At 35.9% G+C, this 27,959-nt stretch overlaps 1 protein-coding gene across 4 annotated transcripts in view; it reads right to left on the bottom strand.

Annotated features, from left to right (window-relative positions):
- Positions 1-5,750: 5,750 nt before the first annotated feature.
- Positions 5,751-27,959, bottom strand: part of MAP3K7 (mitogen-activated protein kinase kinase kinase 7) — a 73,745-nt gene continuing 51,536 nt past the window's right edge. Inside the window, exons 13-17 of one of the 4 annotated variants that reach the window (XM_010357753.2) lie at positions 27,713-27,777; positions 16,138-16,243; positions 11,417-11,478; positions 10,610-10,725; positions 5,751-8,845 (exon numbers count right to left, since the gene is read on the bottom strand). In XM_010357753.2, coding sequence (XP_010356055.1) covers positions 8,665-8,845; positions 10,610-10,725; positions 11,417-11,478; positions 16,138-16,243; positions 27,713-27,777 — 530 coding nt within the window. In that variant the 3' untranslated portion in view covers positions 5,751-8,664. The remainder of the gene's footprint in view (positions 8,846-10,609; positions 10,726-11,416; positions 11,479-16,137; positions 16,244-27,712; positions 27,778-27,959) is intronic. The other 3 variants (XM_010357754.2, XM_010357755.2, XM_010357756.2) reach the window with 3 other exon arrangements.

Genomic DNA, 27,959 nt, shown 5'->3' with positions numbered 1-27,959 from the left:
CTCCTGCCTCAGCCTCCCGAGTAGCTGGGACTACAGGCGCCCGCCACCTCACCCGGCTAGTTTTTTGTATTTTTTAGTAGAGATGGGGTTTCACAGTGCTCGCCAGGATGGTCTCGATCTCCTGACCTCGTGATCCGCCCGTCTCGGCCTCCCAAAGTGCTGGGATTACAGGCTTGAGCCACCGCGCCCGGCCTTCTCCTCTGTTTTCAAACAGACTATCTTTGTGTTCACTGATTCCTTTTTCAGCTTGATCTATTCTGCTGTTGAAAGTCTCTAGAGAATTTTTCAATTCAGCAAATAATTCTCAACTCCAAGATGTTTTTTATTATTTCAATCTCTGTTAAATTTCTCTGATAAATTTCTGAATTGATTTTCTGTGTTATCTTGAGGATCACTGAGTTTCCTTGTAACTGTTATTTTGCATTCTTGTTGAGTTCCCATATCACAGCCTTGTTGGCATCCTAGTTCCTTATTTTGTCTGTTTGGGAGGTCATAGTTTCCTGTTTGCTTATGTTTCCTGTGGATATACATTTATGTCTTTGCATGAAAGCATTAGTTATTTACTCGTCTTCTCTGTATGGCTTTTTTTTTTTTTTGGATACGTTTGTTAGAGATTTTTTTGCCATTGACCTACTGATTTCCCTGCCCATTCCCACCCCCCCAAGTCGCTGCCTCTTTTCTGGCACTAGATGGTGTCTTAGGCCCAGGTTTGCCACCCACCCAAATGGGGGTGGAGAGGTACCCAAAGGGGTATCTTGGTAGTGTGGGAAGGCTGGCCAGGGGTTCACGCCCAGGGAGCCTGTGGAATGAACCTCATATACCCTGATGCTGCTGAGAAGCCACTCTGATTTGGTGCTTCCTTTGGCTGAGTTACAGAGCTGCCAAGGCTTGCCTCCTGCCTTTGTCTCTGGATGACCTCAGGGATATTTTTCCCTTCAGACACTCTTGATGCTTCCCATGGGTTGAGGCAGGAACAGGTCTCCTGACAGAGAACTCAAGATGATGGGGAAGGTGGTTGTTAATCTTGATCTCTTTTTCCAGTGTAGGAACTCTGAACTGGGGGGTGAAATTTTGGGGGGAAGGGTACTGTGGACATGGAGGTCCAATTCTCTGACTACGTGGTCTTTTCACTTCTCTATGGTTCTAGGAACTATCACTTCTTTATATTTGAATTCTAGAATATTGCTGGTGATAATTTCAGCACTATATGTTGTCTTTTTTGTGTGTGTGGGAGTTAGGGGGGTGGGGAGTAAAGCAAGCTTGCTTCTGTGCTACCATTTTGGAACCAGAAGTCTTGGTGGTTCCCACATTTGTGCAACAGGATCACTTGGGGAACTGGGAAAAAAGTTATATCCCTGGTCCTACACCGTCATTGTGAAGCAGAATTTCCCCAGAATGTATACTTTCTCCCGTCAAACTCTGGGAACAGAATTTCTCCCATCAAATCCATGGGAATACCTTTAGAATCTCCTCCTTTCAGATCCACCCTTACCTGGAGGGATCCAGGTTGGGGCCAATAGTGGGAGGAGAAATGCCAGCTCTTGTAGGCTGAATGTAATTGTGTCCATGGCAAAGGGCCTGGGTACCTGGCCCATTAAGCTGTCCTCTGGAGTTCCCCACAACAATAAAACTTTGTCAGAGTGTTGTCTAAGACTTCTCCACATCTTGGTTTTTATTTTTACTGCACAGAAAACAGTAAGAAGGGAAATAATTTTTAAAAGGGAAAAATCACCACAATGCCAGCATCTGGACATTAACCACTGCACTTTTTAATTTTCTCTCAGAGGCTTTTGTAATTATTCCATTCAATGGCATTATTATTTCATTTATATTAAGGATCAAATATACTTTTTGTGAATGAGCCTAGGACTCTAGCTCTCTTCCCTTTTATTAACAAGAAAATACACTCCAAGTTCTACACTAATTAAAAATAAGAGTTTTGTAGGGCTTAAGGCTTAGAAGACCTGGGTTTGAACTGCAGTCCATAATTTACTACCTGGGCAAACTTTCAAACTCTTCTGTGCTTCAGCTTACCTCTAAAGCAAGGGTCACATTTAAGAAATGTCGGAAACATAATATACACTTAACAAATGTTAGTTTCTTTCTCTTTGTCTTTGTTGACATCTCTAAGTTTGTTAACACTTTTTTAACCTTGTAAGTTAAATTTTGTTTCCTTTTCATAATGGACTTCCTACCAAAGTTTCTTTTCTAAGGGACACTGTCTGATACTGAATATTTAAATGATTTCAAGTCTAGTTTCCAGCTAAGGTGTTTCAACTTAAAACACATTTTAAAGTTTTATTTTATTTTTCCAAGCTGTATCAATTATAAATACATGAAAATCTCCAGGTATGTGTACACCATATTGATCAGAGTTTTACATTAATGAAGATGCAAGTTACTTGAGCATTCTAGTGAGAGGCCAAGTTTTCCTGCTCCCCTTTTATTGTGGAAAGTGGGGAAGGAGGAAGTGGTCAAGGCAGTGGCCTACTTTCCTTCCCAAGGGAGTGTGGCAGAGGCTATTCTTGTCCCCTACAACCTTTCAGTCCTCCACCTGTAATTTAACTCTATCTGATCTCCTAAGTGAAGCATGTGGCTATCCATTATACAGATGTTTCCCAGCCTCTCTGCAGCTAGGAGTGGCCATGCGACTATCTTCTGGTCAAAACATGAGTGTAAACGATGTGCACCTTCCCAGTTCTTATCCTTTTCCTCTTCCCTTTGGCGGCAACGCAGATGTGTAGAATTATACTACTTTAGTTTTTTATATGAGAAAAAAAGAACTGCTAACTTGTTTCAGCCATTATTTTGGGCAGCAGCCAAACTTACATGCGAGTGAATATAGAGAGATAGTGAACATGGTCTGAGGCACTGAGGTTAAGGAATTTTCTGATATGGATAAAAAAGAAAGTACAATAGGAAGAAATGTTTGGTGTAGGCCAAGGAAATCTATACTACTTCCTCAGTCCTCCTAAACATAAAACTTGGAACCATGAATGCGAAGATAATAAAATTGAAATCTGACTACATAATTCTAAGAATGTACTAATAGTATCACGGCCCCAATGTACAGAAGTAGATCTGCTTTGTAAGCATATAATTCATCCATTTCATATGCAGCTCAGATAATATTCTTAGGGTACATGCAAAAGGAACAAGAGTGTGTCAATTTTTCTAAGTAAGATGTCTATCACATTTTAGATAGATATTTAGTTAAGGACTTTTGTAGGAAACTGATTAAAAGCCAAAAGGGTTCTAGAGCATGTGATGAGGGAATACCACCATTAATTCTACAACCTAAGTCACACCCATTTTCAGGTTTCTTCAGTCTCTTTTTTTTTTTTTTGAGATGGAGTCTCGCTCTGTCGCCCAGGCTGGAGTGCAGTGGCCGGATCTCAGCTCACTGTAAGCTCCGCCTCCCGGGTTTACGCCATTCTCCTGCCTCAGCCTCCTGAGTAGCTGGGACTACAGGCGCCCGCCACCTCGCCCGGCTAGTTTTTTTGTATTTTTTTTTTTTAGTAGAGACGGGGTTTCACCATGTTAGCCAGGATGGTCTCGATCTCCTGACCTCGTGATCCGCCCGTCTCGGCCTCCCAAAGTGCTGGGATTACAGGCTTGAGCCACCGCGCCCGGCCTCTTCAGTCTCTTAATTTGAATTTAGTAAATGAGCCAATCAATGATTAATGTAATCATTCCAGTAATAACTAAAGAAGAGGTATCCACAAATAGAGACAGGCAGTAAGTCTGAAAAGTAACTGCATTTTGGAAGTTACTTTTCCTTTTCAGAGGATAAATATCCAGCATTTACTCAGTAATTTCTGGTGCTTTCAAAGCAATAATCCTGCTGCTATATGGCACTGATAAGATATCATTAACCATTAAAGGAAAAGGAATACCTTTCATGACGTGGAAATTTGAAAGTACCATGACATTCAAATAGAGTTAAATAGCCATTTATTTCTCAAAAAAGCTTCATTGAAAAGTGGACGTATGTATTTTGGAAGACTCAAGTTATGCATAACACAGATGCTACTGATTTAAAGGCTGCCTAAAGTAACGGATGGGCAGGTCATTTAAACTGAAGTTCTGTTTTGGTGGAACTGCATGGCAGGGGGTGTTGGAACCTCCAAGATCAGTGTCTAGTCATGGATGGAAAAGGAGCATAGGGCCTGGTGTTAAGCGTTATATCATCTGCCAATGCAAATATATTTTCTATGTGCATCACCATATCAGGAAGGACCACTGACAACATCTGTGTAAGATAGTGTCAAACAGTTTTACAAAGACTTATCTTCACTGTTACTGAAAATACTGTTTTGCAAATTGTTCTGTGGCATAACAACCAACCTAGTCTTTCCCGGGATTTTGAGCAAACAGAAAGCAGCTGCAACGTAAAAAAATAAAGAAAAGAAAAACACAGAAAACTTAAAATTCCTCTCAAAGAAATTACAAAAACTACTCAAGTGGGGGAAAAGGCTTAAGAAGTAAAGTGTACGTATTTTAGGATTTCATTTATGTAAAACTGTAGAAAATGCAAACTAATCTATATTATTAGAAAGCAGATCAGTGGTTGTCTGGGGACTGGGGTGAGAGGAGGGCTCAACTGCAAGGGGCAGGAGGGTACTTTTGGGGGTGGTAGACATACTGAGGATGTTGACTGCTGGTGTGGTTTCCCAAGTGAATACGTAAGTCAAAACTCTATAAGCAGCACACTTTTACTTAAATGCTCACCAAATTCTGAGGTGATTTAGCTTTCACATTGACTTATTTGGCAGGTAGGATATCTGCATTTTAAAAAATTGGATGCAGTTTATCATACATGAATTATACCCCAATTTAAAACCATGCAGATCTCCCACCTGCCAAATAAGTCAACGTGAAAGTTAAATCACCTCAGAATTTGGAGAGCATTTAAAATTACAGCATGGCAAAGTTGTTTAGATCATAGACTTGGGTTTTAAAAGACACAGGGGTGGGTCTCAATGTTGGCTTTGTTGCTATCTATAGAGCGGTCACAAAGCCCCTGAATCTTCTAGTTATGTTACCTCGTTCTCTTCCTTTGTTTGCCATTCAATCTAAGATTTTTCCTATGCTTTCTTTGCATCATGGACTAACAGTGGCCACGGCGTCCCCATGCATGAGATTTTGCCTGAAACAGATGATGATGGAAAAGCAGACTTAGGCACAACTCTTAACCTTTAGGAGCCTATTTTCCCATCTGTAAGATGGGAATACTATCTAACTACTGTGTGACTGAAATGGACATGTAACTTGGTATTGGTAATAGCAGTGCAGTTTATAATATATGATAAACAAATATTTATTAAAAGAATGAGCAACTGAATGGATGGATTTATTAAAATGAAGGTAGAGTTTATAAGAATGTATGCATATGTTTAGGTTGGAAAGCCAGCAGATTGATAAAGGAATGAAATACCTAATTTAACTTAGAAATACTCTAAGAAAACAGCTTTCTGATGAGAAGAATCACTTAGCGATATATGACGTGTTGTGCTTCATACAAATTAGGACTCACGAAATTGTGAAGAGCTCCATTTAACACAAAACTTTGAAATGCAAGAGATGATGTGTTAACTGGCCAGTTACTCAGCCTCTTAAAAACCCTGATTATGGTACAAAAGTGCCATTTCAGTTTTTCCTAGGTTCTGTGTAAGGTAAACGTGGTGCTAAAGCAGAACACCTCACAGCTCATTTGCTGATACAAGTCATTCACCACTTTTACGTACCAGTTTAGAATAGTAATCTGAATTTTATTAAAAACAAAAATAAATCTAAAAAGCTTCCTTCAATTACAAGTATGGACAAGAATTTCTGCATTACATCATTTGACAAAATGTTCTGAATGACAGAAGTAGAAGTAGAACTTACTACCATTTGAAGACAGGAGTTGAACGCTGAAAACCACACACATTTATAGAAAGAAACCAAAGTTTCACAGGGAAGACCTGTGATCTCTGGCTACAGGAGCTGAAATTAGGAACATGAAAGAAACTTGAAAAGAGAAGACATTCAATACTCTAAAATACTTCAGCAAAAATAGTCAAACATTTGTAAACAACTTTTAACACATCTTTATACGCCGTGTTGCTATATGGTAAATATTCTTAACTGATTATTATTCAACTCAAAAAAGTGATTTTTATAGCTCATGAATACTTCCCACTAGATTAGATAAAAGCTTGCTTTCTTTCCCTGGAGGCAAGAGTAAAATGTAATTAGGGCTTACTCAGTGATTGTTTTTGAGTTCCTTAGACTGGAGCATTCCAGCCACTTGCTTGGCTGTTTGCGATTTCCACCCAAAAAACGAAGGTCAAAATAAATTGTAAAACCAGAGCGAATAAGTATGGCTCCTTGTTAACATTTTTATTTGCAGGTTTGATGGATAAGGACACTGATGAAACTGGCTGTGGATTTTAATTATCCCCGGTATCTTTTTCCCCCATCTCCAGGGATCATCAGGACTTAAAAGCATGAAATTGACAACACAACTACTTAAAAACAGAGTAAGGCTGAACTGTACTCAATGTCTAGGGCAACTACAGTACTGAAAATCCCAAGGAACTTACTGTAAACAAACAAGCAACTGTTCAACAGCCTCTTGCATTTGGTACCACGACTAAATCTACTATTTTCTTCCATTTAGCTATTTGGATATTTTTATGAAATGACTACAAGTAAAAACTGTAATAAAATTTCCCTTTAAGTGTGTTATGATACAGCAAAACACATCAATGACTAGAAATAAGATCTGAAATCTTGAATGCTAAATCCTAATGGCAACATCAAGCCTTAGCATTCACACTTGGATATCTCGTGCTCTGAGATAAAAGGCCTCTTTAAAGTGACTAGGTCCCTTTCAGTGGAGTGACAGATGTACATACAAGCAACAATGCTATGGAGGAGTCATGCTTTATCCTAGTCTACAGTTATTTTCTCTGCCGATTTTATTTTACTATTACTATGCTGAACCCAATATCTGTTTCAGCTAGGTAATCAAATTATTTCAGAACAATAACACTCTTTTTATTTAAATTAAATGATAGAAGACATTTATTTCCAGGAAGCTTTCTAAAATAGCTTTTGAAGAAGCTAAAAATAACAGTTTAGTACAAACTGTCCTTCACCTGTATTGCTTGTATATACAAGGAATTCATTATAAAACTCAGTGGTAGGAGGAAAAAATAATGGAAGAAAAAGTTACCTGCTTTAGCATTTTAAAGAATAGTTTTGATAACTTCTTAGATCCTGCTTATCTGAAATAGAGCAAAAACTGCAATACGGTCATGACAGAATTCTAATAATCACAGCAATTAATGCCTTCATTTTGAACTTTTTCTTCCTAAAACATTAATGCTATAAAAATCAGATTGATGACATCCTTGTTTGAAAGACACCTTGTATTGGTATCAAAATGTGACTTGTTTTAACACCACCTGAAAAAATATAGAGTTTGCATAGTCTATCATTTCAATGTCATTTTATTATTAAAGTTATTCTGAAGGTTTTGGTAGCAAAATTACTGGTAACAATATAAATACTCTATAAGTGTTGAAATTATTTTAAAAGTGTTGAAAGGCAGCAGGCATTCTAGAATGGGATTGTAAGGAAAATCAAATATTTCAATATCCAGGATAATTAGGATACTTGTTGAATTTATATTTACTTTTTTAACTTCCTTCTGATTTGCCTGGTTTATTCCTCATTTGGTATCATAAAAAGAAATTTAAGCCCAAGCCTTTTTTAGCTGGAGCAATAATTTCCGTTTTCCATTATTTTTCTTCATTTTTTTTTCAAATACATGAGAAAACAATCAAAGAATCATTGCAGGAAGAAATGATCATTTAAGCTCAATCATGTTCTTTTGCCTTTTAATTTCATTTAAGAGATTAATATTAGTCATAAAAGCTTTACAGTTTCAACACACATACACACAATCACAGAATTAAAAATCTTTACTCCTTAAAAAAAAATGAGTTCCATTTTGTTCAATGTATCACAATCAAATTTTAGTCTAACAAAATCCGGTAAAACTGCTTTCATTAAATAGAGCAGCTGCCACTTACCTTTACATATTTTACGGATGGAACTGATCCAAGGATGCTGGCATCAAAGCCCTTACACTGAACTATCCCTAAAGGTTCCGTATTTCCATAATATATCACCAATCACTCTAAATTTATAATACCCTGTCTTTAACTTGGTATATACCATCTTTTGGGAAAAAAATTATTAGTATTTTGAGATGAGATACAAGAATAAAGTCATTCTTGAGGTTCCACCTCTAATATGAAAAAATGGACGATGTTTGCACATAGCAGCTAGTTTGATACCTCCTGTTCTGTTAGGCTAGCCTTCACACAATGAGCATGCATATACAGCCACAGTTCACTGCATCTGTTTTGAAGTTGCAAAGTGCTGCTCATTCAAGTCACAGATGCTACCACGTTATGCAATGAAACAGTAAAATTGTATGTCCACCATGAGAAAAGGAAAATAAACAATGAAACAAATGCAGCAAATATAGGCAGTTGGCATTCAGAACACGCCAAAAAGCTAACACTCATGAATTGTCATTTTAAGGTTTTCCTTTCCTTAAAAAAAAGTCTTTCTTTGCATATTTCAAAATGTAACGGTCCCAGAGAATCATGAAGTGCCTTGTCGTTTCTGCTGCTGACTTCTGATGACCTCTAGTTGTTTTTTGCATTGCTGGTAGTAAGTAGAAAGGCTTTTGTTTTCGTCTAAAAGCTTTTTATGTTCTTGTACCAGGCGAGATGTATTTTGCTGGTCCTTTTCATCCTGGTCCAGTTCTGCAACTAGTTCTTGCCTACAAACAAATACCACATAATATTACACATAATGGAAAAATTCATACCTTACTAGCTGACGATGGAAGCTCAATTAATGAGAATTTTTATTCTGGGTTTATCATTTTGCATCTTAGGTACACTGCTCAAGCATAATTATGGACTGGGGTGGAACTCTCATCTATTTCTAGTGTAATCATACAACTATCATAATCCTTTTATTAAGTAACTGTACTTGGATAAATAGTGAAGCAGATAAAATGGTAAAATAAAAGTTTCAGAAAATTTCATTTTCTATCCTCTTTTTGTGTAGGAAGGATGAAAAAAGGCTGGAAAAGGTTCTATCTGGCTATGGGAAAATATCATGAAGTTCTTATCATTCACATTCTACTTTTGTACTCATTCGCATTCTGAAGTCACAATCATACTTAACTATAGTAGAGAGTGGTAAGCTAACAGAAAATTTGCAAGCTAATTAAAATAAATGCTATCGAATTTAAAGCTTTTTCCCATTTTAAAGCAGTGAGAAAAATTACAAAGTACCACTTATTTTAAAATACTTACATTTGCAAGCATTTTCAGGAAAGACCCTCATTCTTTTATAGTCTGATAAACTTATTTAAGTCCCTTTTATTCGGGAACTATTAAGTATTCCCAAAAAAGATGCATCTTTAGGCATTTTCTAAAGTGAGGTTACTGGATATAAATGAGTAATTAATAAAAGGTCCTTAAGCAAAATAACTACCTAATACTATTTCTGAAAGTATTTAAAATTAATTAAAACTGTCACAGTTTTCACAGCCAACAGCCTACTCTACCATTTGTTTTTTCCAGCATAGAATTCTTCTTTCAAATGATTAAAGTATGGCAAAAGTATAGGTTAAATACGTGAAATAAGAAATCAAGCTTTCTCAACATAAAGTGCCAGCAGTTCTATAATTACTTCTACGATTTCCAGACTGTAGTATTTAATTTCCTATTTAGGCTTACCTTTCAAATACTAGGTTGGTTCCATTTAAATCACTGTATCAATAAATTGTGATAAAACAATTTTTTCTCTCCTTGTTTTTGAAGTACATACAGAAAGCTTTTCACAAATTCAGAAAAAAACTTTCATTTATTTAGATTAAAATTAATGAAGGGAATCCTATTATCATACATATATAAAGTTGCCAACATTTTTTCCTTAACACTTCATTTTAGTTACCACTAATAATTCAGTTTCCTAAGTATAAAACTTCCTGAAGGTCATGCTTAAGAAAACTGAAGATACATACATATTTAAGAACCGTGACTGTAGTAGTAAGGAAATTAGATTGGATTTCTTTAAAAAGGGAGGAAGGCAGTTTCTATAACTCCTTAGAAAAACACTCAGTTATGAAATACAGTCTTTTAATAAGTAATACAATCCTAAACATACACCTGGAAAAAGTGTATCTACAAAAATGTTTCTAAGATAAGGCACAACTGAATGTTAGTAAATCAAATTATTTTATCTATGTACAAGAAAACAATAAATCTTTATAACAATAAATCTAAACAGCTCTGAGAACATAAAACAATGGGTATAGAGCACCAGTTTATTTTCCATAGCACTAATATGATATAGTCAAAAGGACTGAATTTTGCATAAAAAATTCTTAGTAAAAGGGTGCTTAAAACTTAAACAAGTTGAAAGTATACTTAATGTCTAATTTGAAAAACTACGTTTTCATTGCACCTTATCATATTTTAAACTCAAAATACTAATGTATTTTTATTTTTATTCATAAAAAATAACTTACTTTCTCTGTAATAACAATGCAATTTCTGTTTGAACTTTCATATATTCTTGTGCCATTTTACAATGCTGTTCAAACACTGCCATAGATTCTTTGGAGTTTGGGCACGGTGCTAGAGGCTGAAAATAATCAGGAATGTTAAAACATAATTACATCAAATTTCAATATCTAGCTGAGAGTTAACACAGAGACTGTGATATATTTTTATAGCACTAAAGCAATGATCTTTTAAAAATAAGTGTTAAACCATGCCCTAGAAAATCTCAGTGTCCTTTTGTCAGAGTTAACTCAGCATTTAAATTTACTCTTGCTGTTTTAACAGTTTGTTACAGAGAACCATGATCGTTGGAGTTGTAGTCTCTGGTATGACATTTCAGGTTGCAAACAGGATCAAACTAAAAGATGTTTATAGCCCTCATACTCATGAGGAGGCACTGAAGTATATTATTTACATTTTCAGTCACTACGAACACGAGAATGTATCACAAATGTATTAGATAGAAATAAACCTATGAGTTTTGTTTTAACTCACTAAAATTAAACAGTGAAAATGTAACGCTTAGCAGTACTAAGGAAAGATACTGGAGGATTTTAAGATGACTGAAAAGATAAGAATATGATTCTGCCAATTTAACGTTTAATTAACTTAACCAAAAGAATTGTTTATTTTGATTTGATTCTAAAAAGTTTAAGGAGGCCAACTAAAAGGATAAATTAAGGACTATAGAATGATGGGTGGCAACACAATTGTCAGCTTTAAAATCTCTAAGAAGAAAAAAGTCAGCTTCCAATGAGAAAGTACTCCTTTACCTGTAGTTGGTGATCCAGTGTAAGATAAGCCATTGGGATGGAGTTATCTGATCCATTGGTATCTGGAATTCAAGCATGCATTGTATTCATTTTCTGTCACAAATAATTGTAAATGAACAGCAAGAAAGCATGAATGAAATACTTCTTTTTCCCTAAAGTAAATATTATGTAAATTAAAAGTTATGGCTATTGGTAATGGAAGAGTCTATTTCTGAATTCTAAAGGTTAAAAAAAGGATATTCAATTATCAGATATTAGAATGCAATCATATTCTCATACCTATAATTTAAGTTGACTATAAACTGAATAGAACACAATATATCAGAGCTTCTAAGCTCAAGAGTTAATTAAAAACAAAAACAGTGATATGAGACCTTTATATTTTAAATTCAGTCTTAATTGACCCTATCTAATCAAACCCCACATCTCTTTTCTTTATCATGCTAAGTTTATTTTATAGAAGGCTATGTCAACTCTGTTAATATCAATGTTCCTTAACAGGGAAAGGGAGAAAGCAGAGACACATTCTCTTCCAGCGGATCACTTTCAATTTATATAGGTTATAATGTGACCCTCACCACTCATCCCGCCCTTCCCAGTAAGAATCACTGCAGAAAATGAGATGTTGGTGATGAGAGTGTATTACAAATGTGAACAGTAAGGAACCAAAAAGAGGATGAAACCTGTGGCTCAATGTCATGCCGAAAACAGGTAAGTTGATTGATTCAAACAACTAGTCAATTTTATAAAATTATTTGAATAGAATGCTTTTGTTTATATTTCAAAAGAGGTAAAACTGCCATACAACTTGACTGAGATGCATGGGATAGTCTCTTCTCAACATTAATGGTTACGTAGAACAGTTCCAGAAGTAAGCAGAATAACTCTGAAGTAATACAGAATTTTCTACTTCAGAAGTAGTTGCTTTCCCACTGTTAGTAGAGAAAAAATGAGCTAAATGAGTGAGTTGTTCAGTCTTTTTCTGACGAATAACTCCTTGAAGGAGTGGTATGGATAAAGGCAAGTCAGGATGACAGCAGATGCACTGTATGCAATCCAAAAAAACTCAAGATGGGTTGCTGGCTCAGTAGTCTTCTAATTTATTGTTAGCTGATATTCCTGTTTTTTTTTTTTTTGAGGCGGAGTCTCGCTCTGTCGCCCAGGTTGGAGTGCAGTGGCCGGATCTCGGCTCACTGCAAACTCCGCCTCCCGGGTTCACGCCATTCTCCTGCCTCAGCCTCCCGAGTAGCTGGGACTACAGGCGCCCGCCACCTCGTCCGGCTAGTTTTTTGTATTTTTTTAGTAGAGACGGGGGTTTCACTGTGTTAGCCAGGATGGTCTCGATCTCCTGACCTCGTGATCCGCCTGTCTCAGCCTCCCAAAGTGCTGGGATTACAGGCTTGAGCCACCGTGCCCGGCTGTTTTTGTTTTTGTTTTTTTTAAAGCCACTGAGAATGTGCTTGCAAGAAACTCCAAAAGCTAATTAGCAAAATCAGACCAAATGAGATAATACCTGTGAGGAACACCATGCAATGCTGGCATATATTAAGCACTCAATACATGGCGGTAGTTATCATTATCATTCATGTTAAATGGAGAATTAGAAAGAAAGAACAATTTAAAACAGTATAGTATGAATTGCATACTGAAAAAGTAATGTTTATTAAATATTGGAGGGCAATACAGAAAAACAGTAGAGACTTCAAGGCACTTACCATTAAGGCTCATACACAGCACTAACATAAATGTGTGTTTTTCTGAAGTGGCTCAACAAGAAATACACTTGTTATTTCTCTGACCAACTCTCCTCCCACCCCAACAGTAGTTTCAGACTATGCTCCCACATAAACACTGCTTTCCACAAAACTAAAACTGATTTAAAATGACTGATTTCCTCCTGATTTACTAGAAAAATTTAAGTGTCTTGAAAAAGTTTCCTCAATTTAAGATTTCCATTCCTATTATTCTTTCTTAAATCACTGATACATTATATATCTCATTATATCAGCACCCTGTATCTGATATGTATTTTAGAATTAAGTATAATGCATCAATGTTGCATGGTATTCTGAGAGTGGAAAAAAAGTCCAAGGATTGTGTTATTCAAATAATTAAAATCCTTCTATGGTGGGGAACTTAAGGTCCTTCACTGAATTTCATCTTCTCTCTAAAACAAGTAAGTGGGATTTCACTTTCTCACTTTCAAACTAAATTGAAATTGAACTTCCAGTCTCTACTAGCAATAATTGGTCAAAGATTGGAAGATTATTTAATGAAAGTTTTGCGCGCGCGCGCGTGTGTGTGTGTGTGTGTGTGTGTGTGTTTCAATTGCTAATCAAATCTAATTGCTTCTCCAGAATGTCAAGGCACATGTCGGTTTGGTTAAATTAGGCAAACTCTCTTTTCTGACCCCTCAAACACAACACTTGTTACTATCTCATATTCTTTGAGTATGCATTCCCTTCAGTGGAATATTGCCTTCTCCTTTCTGCTTTATGACTAAAGAACAAGTCTCATCATTTTATGAAAAGGTCAGAGACTATGCCAGGTCTTGTTTAATTGATTTCTCTTATAACTATCGAAACACTCAGCTTGTACTATAAATTTAGTAAGTTATTATATAGTATAAGTTTATTTTTAATGTGTCAGTATTATGACTCTAACCAGACTGCAAGGAATGGGGCCATGCCTTATACTTTATATTAATACATCTTTGCAAAGTACTAAGCACAGGTGAAAATTCTTTAGTGAGTTTCCCCCTCTGCGGCTCCCTCTATTGTGCGTCTAGATATCTCTCTCACTAGATCCTCTCAGTATGTGTATCTTTTTAAACACCCATTATATTATAAATAGGAACTGAAGAGCACTCATTATAGGCTATGATTATTAAATTGTTTTGCTCTTTAGCTTTCTCTGAAAATATGCAAAAACCTCTGAAATTAAAAAAATTTAATTAGGTTGTTTTAACCTAGGTTTACACTCTTAATTTTTTCCTTGGTCAGTGGGCCTTCAAAGAAAAAGACTTTACCTATCTGTTCCCTAATTTAGAGTTCCCAATCTATTAGCTTGGCTATCAATATTTTTCTTAGAAATACTGCAAAGCTGAATTAATTATAAACTTAAACCAGAGCATCCATTTTCAAAATGTATTCAAAATTATAGCCACACATTTGCAATATATTTCAAGGCAAAGACAAAATTCAGCTGATATTGCAAGTTATTTCTAGCAATTGGTATTTTGTGTTGTTTCTAGGTACAAAAAAGAAACAATGGGACAGGACTTGGAAGGTAGAAGCAACACATGAAGCAGAAATGCAGCAGTTATGTGAGAGAGAGGCTTAAACATCTTTTATTTTACCCCCATGAAGTCACAATCTGCCACACTGTTGACTGGCATATATAGATTAGTACAGACTGAAGACAGGAGGCTCCGCTGAGTTGAGTACCAGACCTGGACAAATGCTGTAATGTCAGGGAGCATACTCCCTTGCCAAAGGGTTCGGAAATCAAAAAGGGCTGCTATCACCTGAATGTTAATGATAAAATTGGGCAAGAGCATTTCCCTGTCTACCACTGGGGAGGAGCAAGTCTATAATGAATTCTATACATGTGCTGCATAGTGGTGAATGCTCTGGACAGTCCTAGGTTGGGCTGTGCTAGGGGTGAAACAGGAGTTTTTGCCACCACTAAATTTAAACTTCCTAAAACTGGAGAGTACACCCTGGCTAAACATAGCTCTATCTTACATGACACAGAGAAAAACCACCCAGTTAATTTTTTAAATTAAATTATAAACTTGACCAAACCACATCAGATAACTATAAATACTTGAGTTGTATTTTAGTTTGTAAAGACAGAAAGCTGACTTTTAAACTTCAATCTAATTGCTACTATTAATAACATAGTCGATCTTATATAAAATACCAAATGCTTTAATTTTCCAAGGGCTTAAGAGATGATCTTTCCCTTCATGACTTAATATAATATAAATAAAAAATTTCATAAGTACACTTATAAACATTTATCAAGGTATTCTTTTACAGTTAGGGAAAAATTAATTCTACTGTGGCACATCATTTCCTGTTTGCCCATAATGAAACAATGCCATCACTACCTTCAGGCAGGTGGACATTAATACTAATATTGTGACCAGTTAGTTATTCATGTTGGGGAGCTTTAATAACTCTTCACAGGCTTCTAAAGGTCTAATAGAATATTTGTATAACTGAAAATGGTGTCTCTTATCAGTTAAAAACAATTCAAAAGGTCAATGGTCAGAATTTTTTTCACCTTAAGGTACATGACATCTTGTGTCCTTAGAACAAAAGACTGAGAGGAAGATGATGAGGATGATTTTTACCATTCTCTGATTTTAGTTACTGAAAAAATAATGACTTTACTACTATCATCTAGTAGGATGCATCTAGTAGGAAGATCACAGGCTGAAGTATCAAAAATTCAACATGCTTTGCAACTGGAAAAAAAACCCAGACAGATGATCTTTAAAATACATGTTTAGTATCCGGATTAAAAAAAATACAGAAGGCAAGGCAGTCTCTGTCTCTGTATTCAAAATGGCATTTTAACACGTATTGCTAAATATTTCATATAAAAATCTAAACAACAGTATAATGCCTGCCTTTGTAAAAATTAGAGTAATGACATAGCCAAATGAAAATGATTGATTGAACTTCATAAGTATGAAGAAACGGACTGGTCACCTGTGGAATCATCAGGGGTCCATGGATGACTTCGAGTTGGCTTTTCTGAGGTTGGTCCTGAGGTAGTAATCATTCTGACACTGGGACTGGATGACCTACTGCTCACCTATAGCAAGAAGTGATAGGAGAAACAAAATGTGATTTTTTGATTAAAAAAAATAACGAGAATGTTTCCATTAAAAGGCAAAGAAGAGACTTAGAGATCCCCAAAAAACTCTTGTAAACAACAAAATAAATCCTCTCTTATATATATGTAAAAATTTATATGCACTCACACATACCTCTTAAAAACTGATGAACTTGCAAGAAACTAAGAAATAGCCGGGCGCGGTGGCTCAAGCCTGTAATCCCAGCACTTTGGGAGGCCGAGACGGGCGGATCACGAGGTCAGGAGATCGAGACCATCCTGGCTAACACGGTGAAAGCCCGTCTCTACTAAAAAATACAAAAAACTAGCCGGACGAGGTGGCGGGCGCCTGTAGTCCCAGCTACTCAGGAGGCTGAGGCGGAAGAATGGCGTGAACCCGGGAGGCAGCGGAGCTTGCAGTGAGCTGAGATCCAGCCACTGCACTCCAGCCTGGGCGACAGAGCGAGACTCCGTCTCAAAAAAAAAAAAAAAAAAAAAAAAAAAGAAATACTCTGAGATTAGAAACAAAACAAGATTAGGAAACTAGCAAGTGCTTAAGCTGACAGCCCTGGGAATTTCAACTGAACACCAGTGGCCTAGAGCTACTGTTTTCACAGGCTGCTGGACTCAGAGGAATGGACCATAAAGCCTTGGGCCTTTGTAGGATGGAAGTAAGACTGCAGAAACCTCTGCTTAAAGCTAAAGCTCAGCAAAGGCTTCACTCTCTGAGAAAAGGTCACATAACTAGGGGAAAAAAAATCTGTCCTACAAAAGCGGACAGGAAATAAATTTGTCTCTCTTGGGTTAGTGGCTCTGGGTGGAAGGGAGAAATGTATTAACCGTGAATCCACAAAAAATTTCCAGTTTGGATGCAGGTTACAACAAATTCCAACCACAACAAATCCCAAGCATAAGAAATAGGAAGAAGCTCACAAATTGAGTTCAACATGGAACATGTACATTCAAATTCTAGGAAACAATTAACAGGAGATAGAAAAAGCAGCCAGAAGAAAGTAGAACAATATCTTCAAAGTACTGAAAGAAAGTAACTGCCAGTCTAGAATTGTCTAGCCAACAAAATTTGAAGAATGAGGCCAAAATAACATTCTTAGATGGGCAAAAACTGAGTTTACCTTCTCCACATTTTTACCACAGAAATTTTTCAAGCATGTATTTTTGGAAGAAGAAAAATTTTACTTGATGGAAGGATCAAGACACAATAAGGAATAGTGATAAACAGAAAATAAATCTACACACTGAAAACATTCAGTGATGGAAACAGTGAATTTATAGAAGTATCAAACAAATAAGATGGCACTAAAATTATAAATAACAATAGCAAAAGCATGAAGAGCACTGATTTAAAAATCCTTGTATTGTTCAGGATGAGGGTATAGATCTTTATGAGGTTGGGCATGAAGGTTAAAATTTCAAAGGTATTTACAAAAAGTAGTAATATGTAACTCCCAAACCAGAAAGAAAACAATACAATTAAAAATAGTATGGGTGCAGCACACCAACATGGCACAGGTATACATATGTAACAAACCTGCACATTATGCACATGTACCCTAGAACTTAAAGTATAATAATAATAATAATAAAAATAAATTTATTCAGTTCAAAAGAAAGCTGAAAAGAGAAATAAGAGAAAACGTAAGAGAGCAAACTTATCAGTAACCATAATAAATGTAAATGAATTAAACTCTCCAGTTAAGATATTTTTAAAAAAATCAGATTGTCAGGATGAATTAAATGCTATTTATAAGAGATATACCTAATTTACAGAGACAGAGAAAACAGAAAGTTACAGGATAAAAAAAGAAAACCAGGCAAAAACTACCCCAAATAAAGTACCTATATTAATATCAGAGAGAACATATTTTAGGGTCCAAAATAATACTAGAGAAATATGGTAAGTGGTTCAATTCAGAATACAGCAATTCAAAATTTATTTTTAAAAAATTATTATTATTACTTTTTTGTAGACATGGGTCTTACTACGTTGGCCAGGCTTCTCTCAACCTTCTGGCCCCAAGTGACCCTCCTGCCTCAGTCTCCCAAAGTGCTGGGATTACAGGCATGAGCCACTGTGCCTGGCCAATGATTCCAAATTTATATGCTGTACATACAAATAGATAAATCAAAAAAAAAAACTGCAAGGAAAAAGGACACATCCACTATCACAGTGAGATTTGTTTTTAAAGACAAGGTCTTGCTCTGTTGCCCAGGCTGGAGTGCAGTGGTACCATCATAGCTCACTATACCCTCAAACTCCTGGGCTCAAGCAATCCTCCCATCTCAGCCTCCTGAGCAGCTGGGACTACAGGAACACACAACTGTGTCCAGCTAATTTTAAAATATTTTGTGGAGTCAGGGTCTTGCTATGTTCCCAGACCGGTCTCAACCTCTTGGCCTCAAGTGATTCTCCCTCTGCAGTTTCCCAAAGCACTGGGATTGCAGGTATAAGCTACTGTGCCTGGCCAACAATTCAAAATTTATATGCTGTACATATAAACAGATAAAGCAAAAAAACTCAAGGATGTATCCTCAAACTCCTGGGCTCAAGTGATCCTCCTGCCCTAGCCTCTTGAGTAGCTGGGACTACAGTTACATGCCATTGCACTTGGCTAATTTTTAAACTTTTTGTACAGATGGGATCTTGCTGTGTTGCCCAGGCTGACCTAATGGTTTCAAGAAATCCTCCCACCTTGGCCTCCCAAAGTGCTGGGATTACAGGTGTGAGCAACTGTGCCCAGCCCCACGGTAAGATATTTTAATATTCTTCTGTAAATTATATAAAAGGAGACCAAAAAATAAAACAAAACATACACACGGTAAAACTTGAACTCCATTAAAAAACAAGCTTAATCTAAACATAAGTGACTTTACGCCTAGCAAATGAAGAATACACATTCTTTTTAAGCATTCATGGGACACTGATGAAAACTGATTATGAAAACTGATTATGTACTAAGCTGTAAAGCAAATCTCAAAAATGTTAAAAACATTTCAGTATCATAATTTAATTACTTTGTATACTGATTTCAAAACCTTTAAAAATCTTTTGTTTTGAAAAACACTTCTAAATAATTCATTGGTCAAAGAAGAAAATAAAAGGGACATTAGAAAATACTTGAACTGAATTTTAACATGATCATGCTAACACTTGGGGATGTGACTAAAAGAGCACTTAGAGGAAAATATTTAACTCTAAATATATATATGAAAAAACCAGAAACACTGATAATTTATAAGCTAGAGATCTAACTTACTTAAAAAAAAAGAATTCGCCTCCCAAAATGAAAAATAGTAAAAGACAGTATTTTGAAATCAGAGACAATACTATAAAAATGAACACATTCTTAAAAAAAAAAGTTTCCAAAATTCCTATACATTATAGAAAATACCAAGCACAGAGGAGGGTTTTACAGGCAAGTTCTATCAAACATTCAAGAAAAAGATTTTCCCAATCTTAAATTATCCTAAACAAAGAAAGAAGAAACTTTCTGACTCATTCTGTGAAGGCAGTAAAAATCAATATATAAGGACAGTGTGAGAAAGAAAGTTACAACTGAACCTCACTTCCAAAAAATAAAAATAAAAAAAAAAATAAAAAGAGACACAAAAGTCATAATGTCTAAAAATTATATTTGCAAATATAACATGGCAGTGTACAAGCAATAAAAATCATTTAAAAAGTTTGGTTTATCCAACTTTGCAAATGACTGCAAAGGTCACTCATCTGACATTAGGAAATTCCATTAATACAATTCATTACATCAACAGATTAAAGGACAAAACCTCAACAGATGCAGCAAAAGCATTTAACATCTACTTATAAAAAATACATTTAACAAACTTAAATTCTATGTATGAGAAGAGAATTTCTTTTTCTTTCTTTCTTTCTTTTTTTTTTTTTTTTTGAGACAGGGTCTTGTTCTGTTGCCCAGGCTGGTGTGCAATGGCACCAACACAGCTCACTGCAGCCCTGACCTCCTTGGCTAAGTAATCCTCCCACCTCAGCCTCCTGAGTAGCTGGAACCAGAGGCTCACGGCACCATGCATGGCTAATTTAAAAAAAATATATTTGTGTTGAGATGGGGTCTCGCCCATGTTGTGCAGACTGGTCTCGAACTCCTGGGCTCAAGCGATCCTCCTGCCTCGGCCTCCCAAAGTGCTGGGATTACAGGTGTGAGCCCCTGTGCCCAGTGGGAAGAGGATTTCCTAATCAGATAAAAGGTATTTATGATATCTGGAAACATGATATATGACAGAATGTGGCACTGAGGGTTGGTGGGGGAATGACAGGGAAGGCCACAGGTGAGGAACACACAGGGACCAACCCTCACTGGGATTGTTAGTGTTCCACTCCTTAAGCTGGGTGGTGGGTTCACAAGTGTCCATTTTATGATTTTCATAACTTATACATTATATGCATTCTTATCTACATATTAATATTTCATATATTAAAACCTTTCAAAGGATACAGCAACTAAAATGGATTTCTTTTTTTTTTGAGACGGAGTCTTGCTCTGTTGCCCAGGCTGGAGTGCAGTGGTGTGATCTCGGCTCACTGCAAGCTCCGCCTCCTGGGTTCACACCATTCTCCTGCCTCAGCCTCCCGAGTAGCTGGGACTACAGGTGCCCGCCACCATGCCCGGCTAATTTTTTTTTTTTTTGTATTTTTAGTAGAGACGGGGTTTCACCTTGTTAGCCAGGATGGTCTCAATCTCCTGACCTCGTGATCCGCCCGCCTTGGCCTCCCAAAGTGCTGGGATTACAGGCGTGAGCCACCGTGCCCAGTCTCCAAAATGGATTTCATAAGGACTTTTTAAAAAGTCCTTGATGTGTTACTGAGTACCAAAGAGGAGACTTAAAAAGAACTTAAAAAGAACACAGAATTATAGAAAATAAAACATAAAATAAATTCATGAAGAATCTCATATCTAGCTTTAACATAAAAACACTCAAATTCAAGACTGCAACAAGTAAAACGAAATGCAATACAAAAGTACCTTTGAGTAGAATCCATCGTATGTGAGTTCTAATTATGCTGTAATGTCTGCTTTAGATCACTTCAACCTCTCTTTATCTGGAGAGGGGTTGGGGCTGGGTTAAGAATGTGATGAGAAGTGTTCCATATAGGGCTAAAATTCTATGATTTCAGGCCTTGAAAACCCACAATGGATTCAGGATAATAAACAGTGAGAGGTACTTTGTTTTCCTCTCATTTTTTTTTTTTTTAACAATTTTTAATTTTTGTGGGTATATAGTAGGTACATATATATGGGTCAGTGTATTGCTAATGCACATTTTAAAAAGAGAAACATATGTTTGTGACATGTGACAATCAGTATCAGTTGTGAGAAATCAACAAGATACAGTAGAAGTAATAATTAGGTTTTAAAAATGAGAATGGATTCAGTATATTTAAAAAAGAGGCCACTGAACATTTGCGATATTAAGACAAATAAGTTGGCCCTAATACGAATTTTACAGTACTCCTTAAGTTTAAATCTTTTGCAAAATGATTCTTTGCTACATGTTTCTTTTTACCTTGTACTTTCCAAGAAACTCTTAGCACCTTCTATGCATACCTGTTTGTCTGCCTTGTCATTTCCAACAGCTATGAAACTAAGAAATATAAGACTTGCACTTTTAGTGCAAGTTTCGAAACTGTCTTTAGATCAGCATAGAGTTAGATTTAAATCCATAAACTAATAAATAAATCTTTATATTTTAAGAAATGTCTATCTCAATAAATAATATGCTAATATGTTTGTATAAAAAACTAAGGAAATATTTAAAAACAAGGCATAATTGTAGTTTTTGAATATGTGAATAATACAAGGCATAAATAAGAGGAACACATAACGTCTGACAATTAACCAAAACACTCAAAGTAGTCTGTGGCTGAATTTATGTTACTGCTTGTAACCAACTACTGAAGAAGTTTTTATAGTAGCTATTTTTTAAAATCACTGATAAAATGCTGAGAGTCACAAATGCTCTCAAACTATTCAAACTCATTTAAGTTGCTCCTTCCTTTAAGACATTTACAATTACTTATTCTATCACCACATTAACTGCAAAGTTTAAGAGATATAGGCAAACCTGACTTACCAAAAGGATTGGATATGAAAGTGGTTCCAAGAGTACAGAAACGCAACACAGCAATTTAAGGCAGCAAAAGAATACTAAGCCAAATTTAAACCGCAGGGGCAGTCTACCATTAGTAGACATGAACTGGAATTGGCCTTTGACCAGAAATTTATCCCTATATTTATAAAAAGGAATGGGAAGTTATTTTACAGACAAAAATAAAGCTCAGCTTTCAATATCTTACCTGAAAGACTGGGAAAATATTTTCATAAGTCAGGAATTTAAGCCTAGTGTTATTTTTGCTAAAGTAACTTCTCAATAATATAAATATTTTTAAAATGGGTATAAGTTGGTAATGTGGATTTCCATGGGTACTTTATTATGGTAGTCACAGATAATTAAATCTATACGTGAAGGTTGTATTGAAAATATTCTTTCTAATCTAAAGGTCTGTAGGCTTGATCTAATTTTGGCTTCACTACAGTTTTTCATAAGGGAATTTCAGAATTTTATTATTCTTACATGGTCTTCTACAATAGAAAGGTGTCTATTCTCCAACAGAGGCTGGGCGTAGTGGCTCACGACTGTAATCCTAGCACTTTGGTAGGCTGAGGCAGGCAGATCACTTGAGGTCAGAAGTTCGAGACCAGCCTGGGCAACATGGTGAAACCCTGTCTCTACTAAAAATAAATTAAAAAAAAAATTAGCCAGGTGTGGTGGCACACGCCTGTAATCCCAGCTACTTGGGAGGCTGGGGTGGAAGAATCACTGGAACCCAGGAGGCAGATGTTGCAATGAGCCGAGATCACACTACTGCACTCTAGCCTGATTGACAGGGGGGGACTCTGTCTCGGAAAAAAAAAAGAAAAAAAAGAAAGGTGCCTATTCTGCAATAGAAAGGTATAGTATGAAGAAGGAATTATTCAAAACTATTACGTAAGTTTTTGATTTAGAGTTTAACAGAACATTGTTTACACAAAAGGAGGTACAGAATGGAGATGGACAAAAGTAGTATGATAAATCACATCCCTTAAATACGTAATAACAATGTATAGTAATATCACTCAATATGCGAGGAGACCTTTAAAGCAAAACCTTTCCATGATCCTCGACACAAGGTTTCCTTATGAACAGAAACAACACTGGTGGGTTTTACTTCTTTCCCTTTCCAAGTGCTATTTTCCTTTTGTTTCTGGATGGTAACACACTATCATGAGAGCAAGGAAGTGGCATCAAGAGCCCGGTGAGGCACACTGTGGAGAGGCCGGCATACAACACAGATTAGTATCTACTGTGTGCCCTGGTACTTTCACCTCTGTTAAGAACTCTGGGAGGTGGGTGTTATGGTCCCTATTTGTAGATAAGGGTGCAGAAGCTCAGGGAAATTAAGGAACTTGCCCAAAGTCACATATTTGACAATAAAAGTAGATTATAAAGTCCATATGGAAATGCAATATGTCCACTTCTCTAAATAATCATAACTGTATCATCTTGCAGTCATAATTTTCATTGACTGCAGCCCCCTCTAAGAGAATTCTTGAATATAGATCTATACTGAATACAATTCCAGAAGTGGTATTCAGGCATTTATAAGAATGTATATTGTTTTAGTGAAACACAGAATGGCTCACCCAGGTGTATGAAACATAAATTTGTGCCGTCGTCGGTAGAAATTTATTACCAAGATAGGTTAATCTTGCTCAATGATATGACACAGCTACAATTCATCATCACTTAACAACTATTTAAATAATTAATGACAATGCAGACTATTAGAAGCTAAAATACCTAAATGTAAGAGATCTAGGGCTGTAACAGCATGCATCACATCCAGTTTCACATGCAAGATAGAATGATTAGAGTATAGAGTTTGTGTGCTTTGGAATCAGGTCTGGATTCAAAACCTGGTTATAAGAATTACTGGCAGTATAAGGAAGTAAGAGACTTAGGTCAGTTTTTCTCATCCTCACTTTACCTGGCTGCAAATGCGATGAAAAAGTACCAACTTCACAGGATTAAGATCCTGATAACAGGATTAACATTCTGATAACGTATACTAAGAGCCTATCTGGCACAAAGTCAGTGCACAACAAATGGAAGCTGTTATTACTCTAGCTTTCTAATTGATTTGGGCATAAGTCTGATCTCTCCAAATGAGGTGCTTGGGGACTAGGCTTTATTGGTATTGTCAAAGCTCTCTAGCCAAAGACTGCCAGGAACACACCAATAGTAGAAAGAGTTGGGTTTAATATTTATTGCAGTGAAGGAGAATGCTTACCATGGGGCAGCATGGGTTGTATCAGTAAGAGGGTTTTAGAAAAGGAATGTATTATAGGATTTAGGCTTTGGTTGGGTGATTTTGGGGAAACTCTAAGGAAGGAGGGGTCATTCCAGATTGGCTGCTGTCAGAAAGCAAGGGCAGTTCCACAGGGAGGGCAGTCCAGAGTGAGGACCAAGCTGTAATAGGTACAGAAGCAGCAGTCACTCTTAATAGCTGGGAGAGGACAATGTTAAGTATTTTGTGGGTGGCACAGTGACCTTGTTTTTGTCTGTGCTTAGAAAACATTCCGATGTAGTCTTGTTTTGTCTCCTTTTATCATGGGTTCAGCATTATCTTGTCTGATGTTGGTGTTCTGAGAGATTATGTCCAATAAGACAGTAACATGGTCTAGCTCTGACAGCCAGTCGTTGAGAGAAACGCCGGCGTCTCACAACAGTGAGGCCACAGTGTCAAACCAGTTCCTGGATGTCAGGGACTGCTTTTTTCTTTCTCAGTATCTTTTCAAAGCTTCTAGGAAGTCACATCTATTGAGTTTTTAAAAAGCTTCCCGAATTAATGAAAAAACCATGTTTAAAAGTGAGTTGTATGTTGTAAGAATGCAATCTTTTACAACTATACTTATATCATTACTTTTAATTAAGAAGCTTGCTTCATTTACTATTCCTCTCAAATGGATGGCAGCAGAAAAACAACCAATTTAATTTTAGTTTACAGTTGGAGATTCTAAGTGATTTTACTAAGATTATGTTTTGAGTCAAGAGCCACAGTACAATCAGTTTACTTTCCTCTACAAGATGTAATGCTATTACATTTTATTAGGAAGTTCTCTCTCTTCTCTGATGATTGTACTCAGTGGGCCAGAGTCTTTTCTTCATGCATTCCCATGGCCAGAAAAAGAAAAAGAAATTAACTCTGAGTATCTGCCTAATCACACTTAGCCAGACTTCAAAAAGGATGGCACCTTCCAATTTTGAAAACACATATTGTGAATACTTTTCTTCCTCAAATGAATATTATCTTTGTGAGTAATTTAAAAGATTTAATGGTCACTTATCATACACTTTTTGGGAGAAATGTTTTCATAGCACATTAGGATTAGTATTTGCCACCCTCATGCCAAGCTGAACATTAGGCATTTTAAGGTTATAACAGAAATAATTTTGAAAGAGTGGATCAGTTTTAAAATGTGGCTACACAATGGTCATATATCACCTGTTTCAAAACAGGTTTTACTGCCATATCAAACTTTCCCTCACCCCAAATCTTTCAGAGTGGTCTATGACAGTTCCACAAATAACTGTCCCACACCCATAGTTGGCCTCAGTTCCAGCGTTTTACTGCCTGAAGGTGTCGTGAATTAAAAGGATAACAACCAAAATCTCAAATAATGTGGAACTTGTGAAGAAATAAGTAAGACTTGGTGTGGGAAGATCAGTCCTGAATTATGGCAACACCTTTATTCTAGAGTCTACAGAAAAGCTTTCAAACTAGTAGCTGCTCCTGATATGTCTTAGGGCAAGCTTCTCATTCCTAGTCAAACACTTGGCTAGAAGTTCTCATAACTGGAATATCAATGGCAATAGTAAACAGAGTTTAAAAGGCCGAGCTCATCAAGCCTCCAAAGAATCAAAGCAAATAGCAGATGTCAAACTATCTGTTACTAAATGGGCTGATTAAATCTTTTAAATATCTGAGGGGGAGAAAATGGGAAACTTCAGCCAAAAGTTCTGGGGTCTTAACAAAACAGATATACCGAAAAAAACTATCATTAAATAATGAAATCAAGATTTAGAGTCACTAGTATCACAAAACATAATAAATTAATGTGTCTATATATATTTATATATGTGTGTTTATAAGCATTTTGTGAAATAAACATATTTCCAGATGTAAATGAAGATCAAGGATATTCACCACTTAAATATTTGAAGTGGTTTTTGGTAAGCTGGTTAAGTTGATGGGTATAAAAGGCTTTTTTATTAATGACTACAAAGAATCTCCAAAATTTAAAGTATATTATGAAAATGATATAATAATAAAATACCTTTTTAGGATGACAAGTACTAATATACATTATCATAAATTACATCAGATTGTTTTTAATATATAAATGCTAAAATTTTATAAAAATATGGATCATGAAGTAATAATTTCATTACTTAATACTTAAATGCTTAATACTTCTTAATACATAATAATTTCATTACTTTACTTTCATTACTTTTATGCTGCTCTCATAAAACTTATACAGCTGAAAACAAACACCTCATAATTAATCTTCATTCATTTTACAGAATATAGTATATAATAAATTATATATGTCAAGTGTATTAATCTGAATAACAGAAAAAACAATGATTGAGCTACTTTTATATACCTGGTGGGTTAAAACTCTGCACTAATCAGTAATGGCTTAAATTATAACACTGTCTGCATCATCTGCAAAGAAGCAGTAATAAAGAGACAAGGAGAGTTTACAGGAGGATCCAGAAATATAAACAATGAAATCTTAACAACTGGAATAGAAGCTTTCGAGAGTTTACACATTTGCTCAGTAAATATTATCTTAAGGATATTTGAAAAAAATATTAATCCAGTGGATATGCCAAGTTAAAAGATGTTAGAGTTCTCCACGTATGCCAATGCCCTATGTGGCCCTAGAGGAGTAGCAACTTATTGGGGAAATGTTTGTTACCCTTATTAGTAAAAAGGAGACACACTAATGATTAACTTTAAAGGACACTTTAATGATAAATCATTACATTATAAAATCGAATACTTACTAAAACATATATAAAAACTATATAACATATATACAGTGCTAAAGAACAATTTACTTTTTCATGGAGTTCAATAAACCTACTTTCAGAAATTATCTTTCAAGTTAAATTAACAATGGCACCTATGTTTTTTCCCCCTAAGTGTTTAAGTGCAGGTGCAATGAATTTCTCTATCACAACTTTAGGTCAACTCATAAAACTAGTTTTGCAGAGTAGATTACAGTTAATTCTTGGTTTCTACCTAGTATTCTTCAAAGATAGAAAATTTGAATATTGTCTTACCTGACCAGGTTCTGTTCCAGTTACAGTCAAGTCTTGGATGGATCTACGTCTTGGCTGTCCGTTGCCTTTAAAAAGAAGAAAAAAAGTAAAATACTAAAATCTATTCAAACAGACAAAAAGGGTGTAATTGCTACAGCAGAAAGTTGGAATTTGTTGCTCCTTGGATCTACACAAAATGTTTGTGGGGGAAAAAAAGTGAGTTTATTGCTAAGAAAAAAAAAGAAGAGAAAGATGTAAAGAAAGGAAG

Source organism: Rhinopithecus roxellana, chromosome 4 (genome assembly GCF_007565055.1).
Source record: "Rhinopithecus roxellana isolate Shanxi Qingling chromosome 4, ASM756505v1, whole genome shotgun sequence".
NCBI lineage: Eukaryota > Metazoa > Chordata > Mammalia > Primates > Cercopithecidae > Rhinopithecus > Rhinopithecus roxellana.
Note: the sequence above shows the minus strand (reverse complement) of the source record. Positions and strands in the feature narration are given on the sequence as shown.